The sequence below is a fragment of the Phascolarctos cinereus genome, unplaced genomic scaffold, assembly GCF_003287225.1.
Source record: "Phascolarctos cinereus isolate Bilbo 61053 unplaced genomic scaffold, phaCin_HiC Scaffold_4;HRSCAF=312, whole genome shotgun sequence".
Taxonomy (NCBI): Eukaryota; Metazoa; Chordata; class Mammalia; order Diprotodontia; family Phascolarctidae; genus Phascolarctos; species Phascolarctos cinereus.
The window spans coordinates 552,343,822-552,356,964 of record NW_027555847.1 but is presented as its reverse complement, the minus strand read 5'-3'; the positions used below and the strand labels follow the sequence as shown (position 1 = coordinate 552,356,964).

Genomic DNA, 13,143 nt, shown 5'->3' with positions numbered 1-13,143 from the left:
AAACATCTGTTGTACCAGTTGTGAACCCAGCATACAGGTACATTTTCTTTTCAGTGATATAGAGAACAGTGGTTCTAGGCAGGTATCCACTTATTTCAGGAAATATTCCTGGGTTGATTTGCTTTGGTGCAAAAATCTTTTCAGGGAGGGATGCTTTAATCTTGAAAAGTCAAACAGCATGATAACAGTGTTTTAAATGCAAGCCTTTCACCTAGAAAATGTGAAAAAAAAAGCATTTGAAAGATGTCATGTTTGTGAATATTATTGTGATATATTGTATAGCAAAAGCTAAACATAAACGTTTGCTGCAATAATTTCATTGCAAAAACAGCCCTCATGCTTTTAAAAAAAAACTTTTTTATTCTTTTCCCAATTGTAGAAACAATTTTTAACATTCTTTTTTTTTTTGAATTTTGAATTCTAAATTCTCTCCTTCCCTCTTTTCCTCCCTGCCCCTCATTGAGAAAGCAAGCAGTTTGATATAGGTTATAAAAATGTGTAGTCATGCAGTACGTATTTCCATTTTAGTCATGTTGTGAAAGAAAACACAGACCAAAAGAGAAAAATAAAACAAGAAAAATAAAGGAAAAAATATGCCTGAGTCTGCATTCAGACTCATTTGGTTCTTTCTCTGGAGGCAGATAGCATTTTATATTGTAAGTGTTTCGGAATTATCTTAGATCATTATATTACTGAGAATAGCTAAGGCATTTTTTTTTTGTTAAAGGAAATAACAAAGCTGGACATGTTTTTTTTTAATTTCTATTTTTTCATAGACTTCTAAGTTACAAATTAGGAAGCTAAGGTTTAGAGAGTCTAGGGAGCTTGTAGCCAATAGGTATTGGATGTAAAATTGCAATCTGGATTTCTTCTCGTTATGTCATGTACTATTTTATACTTATTTGTTATACAAAATCAAATATTTTAAAGCTAAGTCTTGCTGTTTTGCTTGCATGAATAAGGAGTAGTAAGGATCTACTTTGTTTTAAACGATATCAGGGATCTTTTTTTTTTTAAACAGTACATGTGTATTAAGAAATAAAGGACCTGTATTCATCTTTGTAACTCGTTATTTTTTGAGGAGGATTAAATCTCAGATATGTTAGCTTAAATGAAATTATATATATAATATTTTGGAAATTATAATTTTTGGAGGATTAAATATTGAATGTTAATTTAAATGAAACATATATGGTTGGTTGTTTTCTTTCATATTCACATAGGACCAAAATGACATTATTATGTTGGAATAAATGTACAGTGTGTCTGACTGTGGCTGATCAGACCAATAGAAGGTTGGAAGGCTCTATCACGGGTTGGGCAGAAATTGTCCATACGACCATTTGGTAGAGAGATATCCCTAAATTTGCTTGTTTCATGTTTCTTTTGAACCAATGCAATTGTGCTTTGCTCATAGAAAATAGTACCTTCTTTGATGCAAGCATACCATGCTAGGTGGTCCTGTGCTAGTGTTTCCCAAGTCTCACAATTGATTTCAAATTTCTTTGGAGCTACCCTGAGAGTGTCATTGTATTGCTTCTTCTGACCTCTTTGTGAGCACTTGCCTTTTGTGAGTTCTCTGTAAAATAATCTTTTAGGCAAAAGTACATTTGGCATTCAAACAATGTGGCTAGCCCATTGGAGTTACACTTTCTGCAGTAGGATTTAAATGTTTGACAGTCTGGCTTAAGAAAGGACTTCTTTGTCCAGTACCTTATCTTGCCAGGTGATCTTCAGAATCTTCTCAAGACAGTTCAAACGGAAGTGATTTTGTTTCTTGGCTTGGCACTGATAGACTGTCCAGGTTTCATGGGCATACAGCAATGAGGTCTGCACAGTGGCTTTGTGTACCTTCAATTTGGTAGGCAGCTTAATACCTCTTTTCTTCCACACTTTCCTTTGGAGCCCCCCAAACACTGAGCTAGCTCTGGCAATGAGTGTGTCAACCTCATCAGCTGTGTGGACGTCCTTTGAAAGTATACTGCCAAGGTAAGTGAATTTATCTACAGTATTCCAAATCTCTCAGCTTGTTGTAACTGATGGTTCCATGTAAGGATGGTGCAGAGCTCGCTTGGTGGAAAACCTCTCTTTTCTTGTTGTTAATTGTCAGGCCAAAATTAGCACAAGTGGCAGAGAATTGATCCATACTCTGTTGCATCTCAGCCTCAGAGGTTGCATTGAGTGCATAATCATCTGCAAACAAAAAACTGAACACCAACTCTCCCACTGTTTTATTCTTGGTTTGTAACCTTTTCAAGTTAAATAATTTACCATTAATGCAATAGCTGACCTTTATGCCATTTTCATACTTATTGAAGGTGTCCAACAATATCATTGAAAACATCGTGAGAAAAAGCCTGGGAGCAAGCACATAGCCCTACTTCACTCCATTGGTGACTGTGAAAGTGTGAGAGCATCATCCATTATCCAGAACCTTGTAAGGATGCCAAACTGGCATATAATACGGATGAACCTCTATGGGCAACCATATTTTGCCATGACTAACAGCATGAAAGGCCTTGGTCATTTTGTACAAACCTCTGTTCTGCTTCTGGCATTTCTCTTAGAGTTGTTAGGCAGCAAATACCATGTCAACCATTTCTCAGTCCTTTTTGAAGCCGCACTGGCTCTTGGGTAGATGATGATTTTCTAGGTGAAGGATCAGCTAATTAAGGAGGGCTTTGGCAAAAATATTACTGGCAATGCCTAAGAGAGAGTTACCCCTTGTGGTTGTTACAGGACAACCTATTTCCCTTTCCTTCATAGAGATTGACAGTAGAGCTGTCCTTGAACTCCATAACCACCTCTTGCCATACAACCCAGAAGATTTCAGTCAGCTTTTGCATAAGCAGTGGACCCCCTGCATTGTAAATCTCACCTGGAATAGAATCAGTACCAGGCACTTTACCACACAAGCAGAGCCCAATGGCATTGAAAACATATTCTTCAATCAGAAGTTTGGATAGAGAAGAATTGACTTCAACTTCAAGCTGAGTGGCTTCAGCATTGGTTGATGACGATTTGTTGAGAACGCTATGCAGATATTCAGCTCATCTCTCCAAGATCATGCTCTTATCACTAATCAATGTGGCTCTATTAGTACTGAGTTGTTGAGATGCAGGAAAGGTCTTTGGCCTATAAATAGCCTTCAGGATGTCATAAAAGTGCTTTGGAGTGTTAGTGTAAAACTGAATTTCATCTGCCTTTTTACTGAGCCAAGAACCCTGAATGTCTCTAAGCTTCACTTGTACTTTACTTTTGATGGAGTTAAATGCTGCCTTCTTAGAGATGGATGAATTATCTTGCTGGTAAGCCCTGTAGAAATCTTGTTTTTCATTTTAGTATCTGCATTTCCCTCATCATTTTCATCAAACCAATCCTGATGTTTGCAAATGTTCTGGCCTAGGCAAGTAAATGTGATGCTGTACACTAAATCTCTGAAAGCTGCCCACTCCTTTTCTGTTCCACTGTTGCCAAACATGTGTTGGCCCAACTTTCCCTTTAAATTAGCAACAAACTGTTCATGCTTGGAGAAGTGCTCTTATCTGTTGACACTAAGTCTTATGATAGTTGTCTTGCCTTAGGGCTGCCGCTTTTTTTGAATGTGAATGTTTTGCTTGGAGAAAATGTCTGTGATCAGTCCAGCTCTCTGCTCCACACATCGCCTTCATCACTCTCACATCCTGTCTCTCTTCTCCTTACGATAACATAGCCCATTAAATGCCAATGTTTGCCGTGAGGGTGCATCTACTGGTAAAGCAAAGGCAGTGTTGATGATGAGAAGGTCATGAGATTCACAAGTCTTCATAAGTGACTGTGGCTGTTGCTGTTTCCAACTTCATTCCTCCCAAGGATTCCCTGCCAAGTCTGATAGTTTGTGCCTACTCTGGTGTTAAAAGTCACCCAGAATTACAACTTGTCCTCCTTTGGCACATTAAAGATGAGGGTCACTAAGTCTTTATAAAAATTTTTTTTTGACCTCATTAGGGTTTTTCATGATGGGAGCATACACACTAATGATGTTGGCATGGCACTATTCTCCAAGTGGCAATCACACTGTCATGAGCCTGTCATTCACTCCTTTGGGGAGGAATACCACCTTGCTGACTGGATTAGATCTGATTGCAAAACCTATGCCAGCTTCATGGCACTCCCCATCACTGTGACCACTCCAGAAAAATGTGTATGTAGCTCTGAGTTCAGTAAGCTGACCCTTATTTGCCAACCTTGTTTCATTCAGGGCTACTATTTGTATGTGATATCTATTGAATTCACTTGTAATGAGAGCTGTTCATCTTTGAGATTTACTGGAGTTCATGTTGTCCACAAGCACATGCACATTCTATGTACTAATGGTGAGTGAAATCTTCTCTGTAAAAGTTTTTGTACATTTTTTTATGTTTTGATCATATGATAGGATCCCCACTTGACACACTAAGCATTCCAGAGTTAGGTTAATTAAGTCAGGCAGTTTTTAGGGCACCTTTTCTAGCCACCTTTTTAACACCAGGAGGTGAGCAAGTGTAGTTCTTTAAAAGTCTGCTCAGATGGCCAACATGACAAAACAGGAAAATGATAAATGTTGGAGAGGATGTGGGAAAATTGGAACACTAATACATTGTTGGTGGAGTTGTGAAATGATCCAACCATTTTAGAGAACAATTTGGAACTATGGCCAAAGGGCTACAAAAATGGGCATACGCTTTGATCCAGCAATAGCACTTCTAGGACTATATCCCAAAGAGATCAAACAAATGGGAAAAGGACCCACCTGTACAAAAATATTCATAGCAGCTCTTTTTGTGGTGGCAAAGAATTGGAAATCGAGAGGATGTCCATCAATTGGGGAATGGCTGAGCAAGTTGTGGTATATGAATGTAGTGGAATACTGTTGTGCTATAAGAAATGATGAACAGGCTGACTTCAGAAAAACCTGGAAAGACTTATGTGGTCTGACACTGAGTGAAGTGAGCAGAACCAAGAGGACTTTGTACCCAATAACAGCCACGTTATACAATGACTAAGAATGTTAAATTGAACCCTTCTCAGCATTACGAGGATCTAAGACATCTCCAGAGGCCTTGGGATGGAAAATGCTGTCCACATCCAAAGAAAGAACTATGGAAGTCGAATCGCTATCACTTATTTTTACCTTCTGTTGAGTGTTGTTTCATCTTTCTGATGGTTCCTCCTATTGGTTTTAATTTTTACTTACAACTTCACTAATGTGAAAATATGTTTAATGGGTATGTAAATGTAAAGCCTATGTCAGATTGTGCGCCGTCTTGGGGAGGGTGGGGGGGGGAGAAAAAGGGAGAAAATTTTCAACTCAAAAGCATATGGAAAAAAAAATTAAAAAAAAAATGTCTGCTCAGACACCAAATCCCACTACAGTGAGAAGATGACCCTGTGGCCTGGGTTTCATGTGTGCAGGGTTGTGACTACCAGCTCTCAGTGTGTCTGCACCTGCTGCTTGGTAAAAATGGTAAAATAATATGGGTGAAGTCTTCTGGAGTGCATAAATTGTATTTAAGTGAGGCAGATTTGTGTAAAATTGTTGGCCTCCCTCTTCCAGAGTCATTGGAGTCCAGTGGTGAGACAAAAGTTAAGATGACTGATAATGGCTTGGGATACAGTGGATGACTTTGACATCTTTGATCTCTAACCAATCTCTAAGCACTCTGTAGTGCCTGATTCTGCCACCTTCATGGATCATTGGAACAGATTGTTCACATCTGCCTATTCTGCTAGGAAAGTCTTTACACATTTGGGGTAAACATCCCCCTAACTCACTCATGGCTTTGATGCCCCTCAGTTACCCTCAGTCTGGTTTAGGGTATCTGCCAAAGCAGTTTTACCAGTGTGGCTGCTGGGCATGCTACAGTTTCTTAGAGACACTGGTGAGAGTTTGGTAGCAGGTGGTATATTCTTAGGACTTCTGTGCCTTTCTATCCCTGAAGAGCTGAACTTGCTTTTTTGTGTTGTCTCACTGTGCTTAGTGCAGTGCGTGGCACATAGAAAGCAAATGATAATTGCTTATTCATTCATTTATGATGATGATAATGATAGAATCCTGATCCCAAAAGATCTCAACATATTGGATCAGTGAGCTGAATCTAATTAAATAAATTTATGAAAGATAAATGTCACATTGGTACTTGGATTTTTCCTTTTTTTCCCCCTCTGAAAACAACTACACAAGCACTGGATCGAAGAAGTGCACCTTAACAATTCGTGTTTAAAAAAATAACAACAACTCAACATGTTTTTTGATAAACTACAAAGTCAGTTTTAGTCAACAATGTGATATGCCAGCCAGAAAATCTAATATGGTATAATCTCAAGCAACATTAAGAGATCAAAGTAGTTACTATTTTCACTTTTCTCTGTGCTGGTCAGACCATATCTAGAATGTTTATATCAGTACTGGTTGCTACGTTTTAAGAGAGACATTGGAAAATAAAGGACTCCAGAGGAAGTTGAACTGATTGTTGCACAGGAACATCTGAAGAAACTGGGAATTTTTAGCCTGGAGAAAATAAGATGTAGTGGTGATGGGACAGCCATCGTTTAATATGTGAAAGATGTAAGAATAATTGGGCTTTTTTTTGTGACTCCAGTTTCAGAACTTGAACATTACTTAAAGTAGAAGTTATAGAGAAGAAGATTTTGGCTCATCATAAAGAAAACAATTTGTAATAGTACTGTCCAGAAGTTATTTGGACTTAAATGAGACAATGAGTGAAGCACTCTCAATGTTCAAGTAGAGTCTAGATTCTAAAGGGATTTCATGTGTCATAGAGGCTGTATCAGAAACCTCTAATTTTCCCTCCTAATTTTAAGAATCTATGAGACGTGGGCAAGACGCAGCCATTAAAATGAAGATCCATGGAAGTCACTCCAGGCAGGGCAGAAGTGAGTCAGGAGCATCCTAGAGCAGAATTTCAAACTGGGCATATTTGTAAACTGTTAGGAGACTTATTGGCTGCCTGTTTTCATTAATGATAGTCACAGATAAGTTGATATTTTTTGAGCCATGACAACATGACTATGAAATTAAAGCAGAAGAATCATAAACAGTATTATTGTCTGTAGTATATAGAATAGTCTTTAGTTATGTACTACTGTGGTAATATATAACTGTACAGCAATAGGTGTATGTGACCTTAAATGTGTTTCGATTTATATAATTCTTTGCTGCATAATTATATGCAAATACTCAGTATGGAATAAATTTCTGGTAATATTTTTCTTTTCTTAAAACACATCTCAATCAACCACAGTCTCTGACATGAATGTCTTCTTAAAATATTAAATATAATAGAGAATACGAGGGTGATTATATTTTCTAAAGTGTGGTTATCTTACACCCAGCAAATTAGCAAAGATTGCAAAATATGGAAATAGTGTGGGAGGAGTGACATACTATTGTGTGATTTGTGCTTTAGTAGAATCACTTTGGAAAACAGTTTGGAATTATACTGATAAAGTGACTAAAATGTCCATATACTTTGACCAGAGATTCCACTAAGTAGGCATATATCCCAAGGAATTGATTGATAAATAGAAAAGTCTTTTTATATATATGTGTGTGTGTGTGTGTGTGTGTGTGTGTGTGTGTATGAAATATTCATAGCACCATTTTTTTGTTGTTCAAAAGAATTGGACAAAAAAGAAGATACCTATCATTTGGACAATGGCTAAACAGCCATTAGCTAGCACGGAGGTGGGGAACCTGTGGCCTCGAGGCCACATGTGGCCTTCTAGGTCCTTGGATGTGGCCTTTTGACTGAGTTCAAGTTTTACAGAACAAGTCCTTTTATTAAGGGGATTTGTTCTGTGAAACTTCGATTCAGAGGGCCGCACATGAGGATCTAGAGGGCCACATGTGGCCTCAAGGCTGCAGCTTCCCCCACTGCTGAGCTAGTACTTAAATGTAATGAAATATAATAATACTATAAGAAGCAATGAATATTATTTAAACAGAGTAGCAAAGAAATATTTACATGAACTGATGCTGAGTGAAGTAAGCAGAGCCAAGAATACATAGGTGATGAATACAGCTATGTAAATGAAAAGAACAACGACCCCAAAACAGTCAAAAGTAAATGATGGCAAAATTACAAAGAAATTTAGGTGATATGAGAACAAAAGGTAGTAATAAAATGTATTTAAAAAATAAAAAAAAATTGAATGTGCTGGCAACTCCGACCATAATTTTACAAAACAATTTTTTGCCAGTACTTATTTCAGAAACTATTTAAGATATTTGTATATAAAATAAAATGTAATTTTACATTAAAATAGAATTTATGTGTTTCTGCACTGTGCTATTACATAGTATATATATATATATATATATATATATATATATATATATTCTTTTACTGAACTATTAAATGTTTCAAGGTGTAGGATCTTTGTGTAGCATCTTTCTATATGTTACAGCAGTGCTATTTAATTATGTATCCAAATACAAATTTGGTGCTCATACTGCATGATTAAAATAACTTTGCTTTTAAGAAATTCTTCTGTACAATGAGTCATTGATGTTATTTATGAATTGTTTATTCTATGGCTCCTTTTCTTCATTGTAGAAAACATATGGAGTTAGTAATAGAACATATTGTGTGTCTTTTTTTATATATCTATTTATTAGTAAAAGCCTTAAGGATGAAAGATATTGTTTTATTTATTTTGTTTGAATTATATACCAACTGCTGAGCTCTTGAATATTCAGGGCTGCAATTTATAGTATTAATTAAGAAAATCTTTCCCCTTATTCTCACAATGAATTAGATACAATGTTTTATTATACTCTGTGAATCTTGAACCTGTTCTCTTTCAAGTTCTTGTGTTTTCTTGCCCTCTCTTCCTTGTGTTCTCCCCTCCTTGCCCCCTTCTTCCCTTTTTCCTATGTGTTTCTTCTGTTGTGCTAAATACTGCTTTCTTTGGAACAGAGGTACATATTGTTTTTCCTCCCAGACCTTTATTATTAAAATGTAAATTTGTAATAATTAGAAAAATGTTTTGGCTAAATATGATTGTATTTCAATAGGCATGTACATATACTATGACCATAATAAGACCTGACAAAAATCTGTATCCATTTCTCTCATGTTGCTTGATGATATCATCAGCCTACAGCATGAAATTTCAAAGATTTCAAGAAAAAAGAATTTGTTAGGATCCCTAACATTGATTCAAAGAGATGTCATTGGAATCAAATTTTTTATTTTCTTGTATTTTTTAGGTTCAACAAATCGATCGTGTAGTAGAAGTTGTGGAAGAAACCATTAAAGGTAATCAAAGACATAAATGAACAGATATTCTAGTTCTCTAAAATGAGAGCTAATGTTCCTGTGTGCCTCTGTCTGATTGTCTGTAAGAATCTTCTGTCCTTTATGTCAGAGGCAACAGCCAGTATGATCACAAGAAGTAAAGAGATAGGAGACATTGTACTGCTTGGTCAAATTAGTGGTATAGATAATAAGTTCAGTAGAAAGTAAAAGGAGAATTCCATTGCCCTGGTTTGGGGAAATCATTGAAGGCAATCACAGAAGAGGTGGTGCCGAAGTCTAGACTTTATTCATTGAATAGAATTTAGATTTGGATTTGGATGGCAGAGGAGAACAGTGAGTCAGAATTGTCTCCAAGGTTTTCAGTTTGATGAAGACTGGAATGCTTGGGTCATGTACAGACTTAGAGAGCTTAATATTTTTCAGGAAATACACTTTGTGAGAATTTTGTTTGAGTATTAATTGAAAAGGTTTTGCCTTCAAATTCTATTAAAAAAGTAAATTTAAATATTAGTGGGGCAGTTATAACAGTTTGCTATTTTATTGGTTACCTTGGTACTTTTTCAGAATCTTGATTTATTTTCTTCATCAATGAAGATTTGAAATCTCTTGAAAGCTTCTTCATCTTGTATGAGATTCTTACCCGATTTCCCATAAATACTTTAAAAAGTTCTACCTAAGATGATATCTAAAAAATAAAATTAAGGGGTGAGAGAAAAGAATGTACCGGGAGAAGGAGAAAGGGAGAGGTAGAATGGGGTAAATTATCTCATATAAAAAAGGCAAGAAAAAGCTTTTACAGCGGAGGGAAACAGGGGAAGGTGAGAGGGAATGAGTGAATCTTACTGTCATTGGATTTGGCTTAAGAAGGGAATAACATACACACTCAATTGGGTATGGAAATCTATCTTACCCTACAGGAAAATGGGGGAGGGATTAGAGAGGGATAGATGGTAGAAGGGAGGGCAGATTGGGCGAGGGAGTAATCAGAAGCAAACACTTTTGAGGAGGGACAGGGTCAAAGGAGAGAATAGAAAAAAAGGGAGCTGAATAGGATGGAGGGAAATATAGTTAGTCTTTCACAACATGATTATTATGGAAGTGTTTTGCTTGACTACACATGTATAACATGTATCGAATTGCTTGCCTTCTCAATGAGGGAGGGTAGGGAAGCGAGGAAGAGAGGAGAAGTTGGAACTCAAAGTTTTGAAAACAAATGTTAAAAATTGTTTTTACGTGCAACTGAGAAATAAGATATACAGGCAAAGGGATATAGAAATGTATCCTGATCTACAGGAAAATAGGAGGGGAAGGGGATAAGAGAAAGGGTGTGTGTGTGTGTGTGTGTGTGTGTGTGTGTGAGATAGAAGGGGTATTCAGGTATTCAAGTGAAGGGGTATTTAGAATGCATACTGTCTTGGGGTGGGAGGAGGGGAGAGATGAGAAGAAAATTTGGAGCTCAAAATCTTGTGGAAGTGAATGTTGAAAACTAAAAGTAAATAAATTAATAAAAAAAATTTTTGGAAATAAAATTCCACCTAAGGTACTTGGGAGCCTTCTTTTATTTTCTCATTGGGTTCTAACATATCACTTGGAGTATTCTTGCTACATATCTTGTCTACTTCCTTTTTCTGAACTTTGCCATTTTTGTGCTCTAGTTGCCTGTTTGTGTTCACCATGCATTTTCCTACTTCCCTTTGGTTTGGTCAACATTTCAGTTATTCAGAGTTTTCCATCAGTCATTCAGCAAACATTTTTTTGTTGTTGTTCAGTCATGTCCAACTCTTTCTGACCCCATTTGGAGTTTTCTTGGCAAAGATACTGGAGTCGTTCACCATTTCCTTCTCCAACTCATTTTACAAATGAGGACACTGAGGCAGGCAATTAAGTGACTTGCCCAAAATCACAAGCTAGTAAGTATCTGAGACCAGATTTGAACTGAGGTTTTCCTGACTTCAGATCTGGTGCTCTATCCACTGCACTACATAGCATTTACTAAATGCTTATTATGTGCCAAGAACTATGTCAAGTGATAGAGATAAAAAGGTTTAAGTGAAAATCCTGCCCCTATATGACTTTATTGTTTGAGAGAGTTTAAGGGAATTGTCAAGGATGCAGCTACTAAAAGGAGTGGAGCAGAGAATCAAACTCAGGTCTCTTGACTTCTAAACCAAACTTTTCATAGTGCCATATATTAGTTTTACTATTAATATGTGCCATAATAGCTGACACTACATTGCATAGTCTTTAATATAGTAACCAGTTAATTTTCTTGAAATCAGTAGTTCACTGCACACACACACACACACACACACACACAACACACACACACATACACATGTCATACACATGTTTCTTCTGTTATGTTCAGTATTTTTAAAAATTGATAGTATGTATCAGAGGGAAGACTCAAATCTGGTCTTTCTAGATTTGAAGATAGCTTTTTATGATAAAGCAATGTGAATCAGATTTTTATTTATCATGAGTATATCCACATATTAAGAAGTTTTACTTTATTGTTTTGGAATGAATTCTCACTATTTTTTAATGTAGGCCTAAACTCTCAATGTTTTGTAGTAAAATATATAAAATCTTAGGATTTATAATTTTTTTATGTTGTAACATTTAAATTTAGGTAATTTTAATGTATTGTTATTTATTATATAAATTATTGAACTTAACATCATTTTTGCTAGCCTGTTTCTCCATTTTCACGGCAATATCTGTTAAAAAAAAAAAAGGAATCAGTTTCTCTTTTAATTTATGTTCTGGCTTTATCAACCCTGGACAATTGATTTTAGTTGCTTCTGTTTCTTCCTTAACTGGTCTGTTCCACTGGTCTGTTTGGGTGAGTGAGTGGGTGTTTGAGAGTCAGTGATCATTTTGTAAGCATTTATTACCCTACTTTGTACTGGCCTTTGTGCTAAGTGTTGGTGTTATAAAGAAAGGCAAAAGATATTCATGGTTCTCAAGGAAAATACAGGCCAATGGATGAGAAAACATAAGAATAATTGTAAAAAAAAATTTCTCCCATCACCAGCAGCAGCAGAGCATTTATTAAGTACTTACTACATGCCAGACACTGTCCTAAGCAAAAGAACAGTTTCTGTCTTCAGAGAGCTCACATTCTAATGGGTGAAACAACATGGAAATAACTATGTACGAAAAAAAAAATAGATGCAGCAAAAGTAGAGCTAAATAAAAGAAGGAAGACACTAGAGCTGAGGGGGATAAGGAAAGGCTTTTTGTGGAATGTGGGATTATACTGGGACTTAAAAGGAGCCCAGGAAACCAGGTGGCAGAGATGAGAAGAGAATTCCAGCCATGAGGGACAGGCTGTTAATCTGGAGTCAAGAGAAGGATTGTCTTGTAGAAGGAACATGAAGTCGATCAGTGATGCTAGATTGGAGCCTATGTGAGAGGGACTAAAGTGAAGGATGACTCCAGATAGGAGGGGGCCAGATGAATGCTGAACTGAGGAGTTTATAGTTGATTCTGTAGGTTATGGGAGTCACTGGGATTTATTGAGTAGTGGGTAAGACCTGCACTTTGCTAAGATCATTTTGACAACTGAGTGGAGAGTGAACTCAGTGGAGAGTGGCTTGAAGCAGAGAAAAACCAGGAGGTTATTGCAATAGTCAAAGGGTGAGGTGGTGAAGGTCTGCACAAAGGTGGTTTCAGTGTCAGAAGAGAGAAGGGGAATATACTGGAGATGTTACTAAAGTAGGACTGATAGAATGGGGTGACATGTTGGGATATGGGAGTTGGTGAGAGCAAAGAATCCAGGATGACACCTAGATGACACCTAATTGAGTGGATAGTGGGAGCCTCAAAAGTAATAAGA

General features: G+C 36.8%; 1 protein-coding gene across 1 annotated transcript in view; it reads left to right on the top strand.

Annotated features, from left to right (window-relative positions):
* Nucleotides 1-13,143, top strand: part of CDKAL1 (CDKAL1 threonylcarbamoyladenosine tRNA methylthiotransferase) — a 669,650-nt gene that overhangs the window by 157,582 nt on the left and 498,925 nt on the right. The window contains 1 exon segment of the mRNA XM_020986833.2: nucleotides 9,254-9,302. Within this exon segment, the coding sequence (XP_020842492.1) occupies nucleotides 9,254-9,302 (49 nt within the window).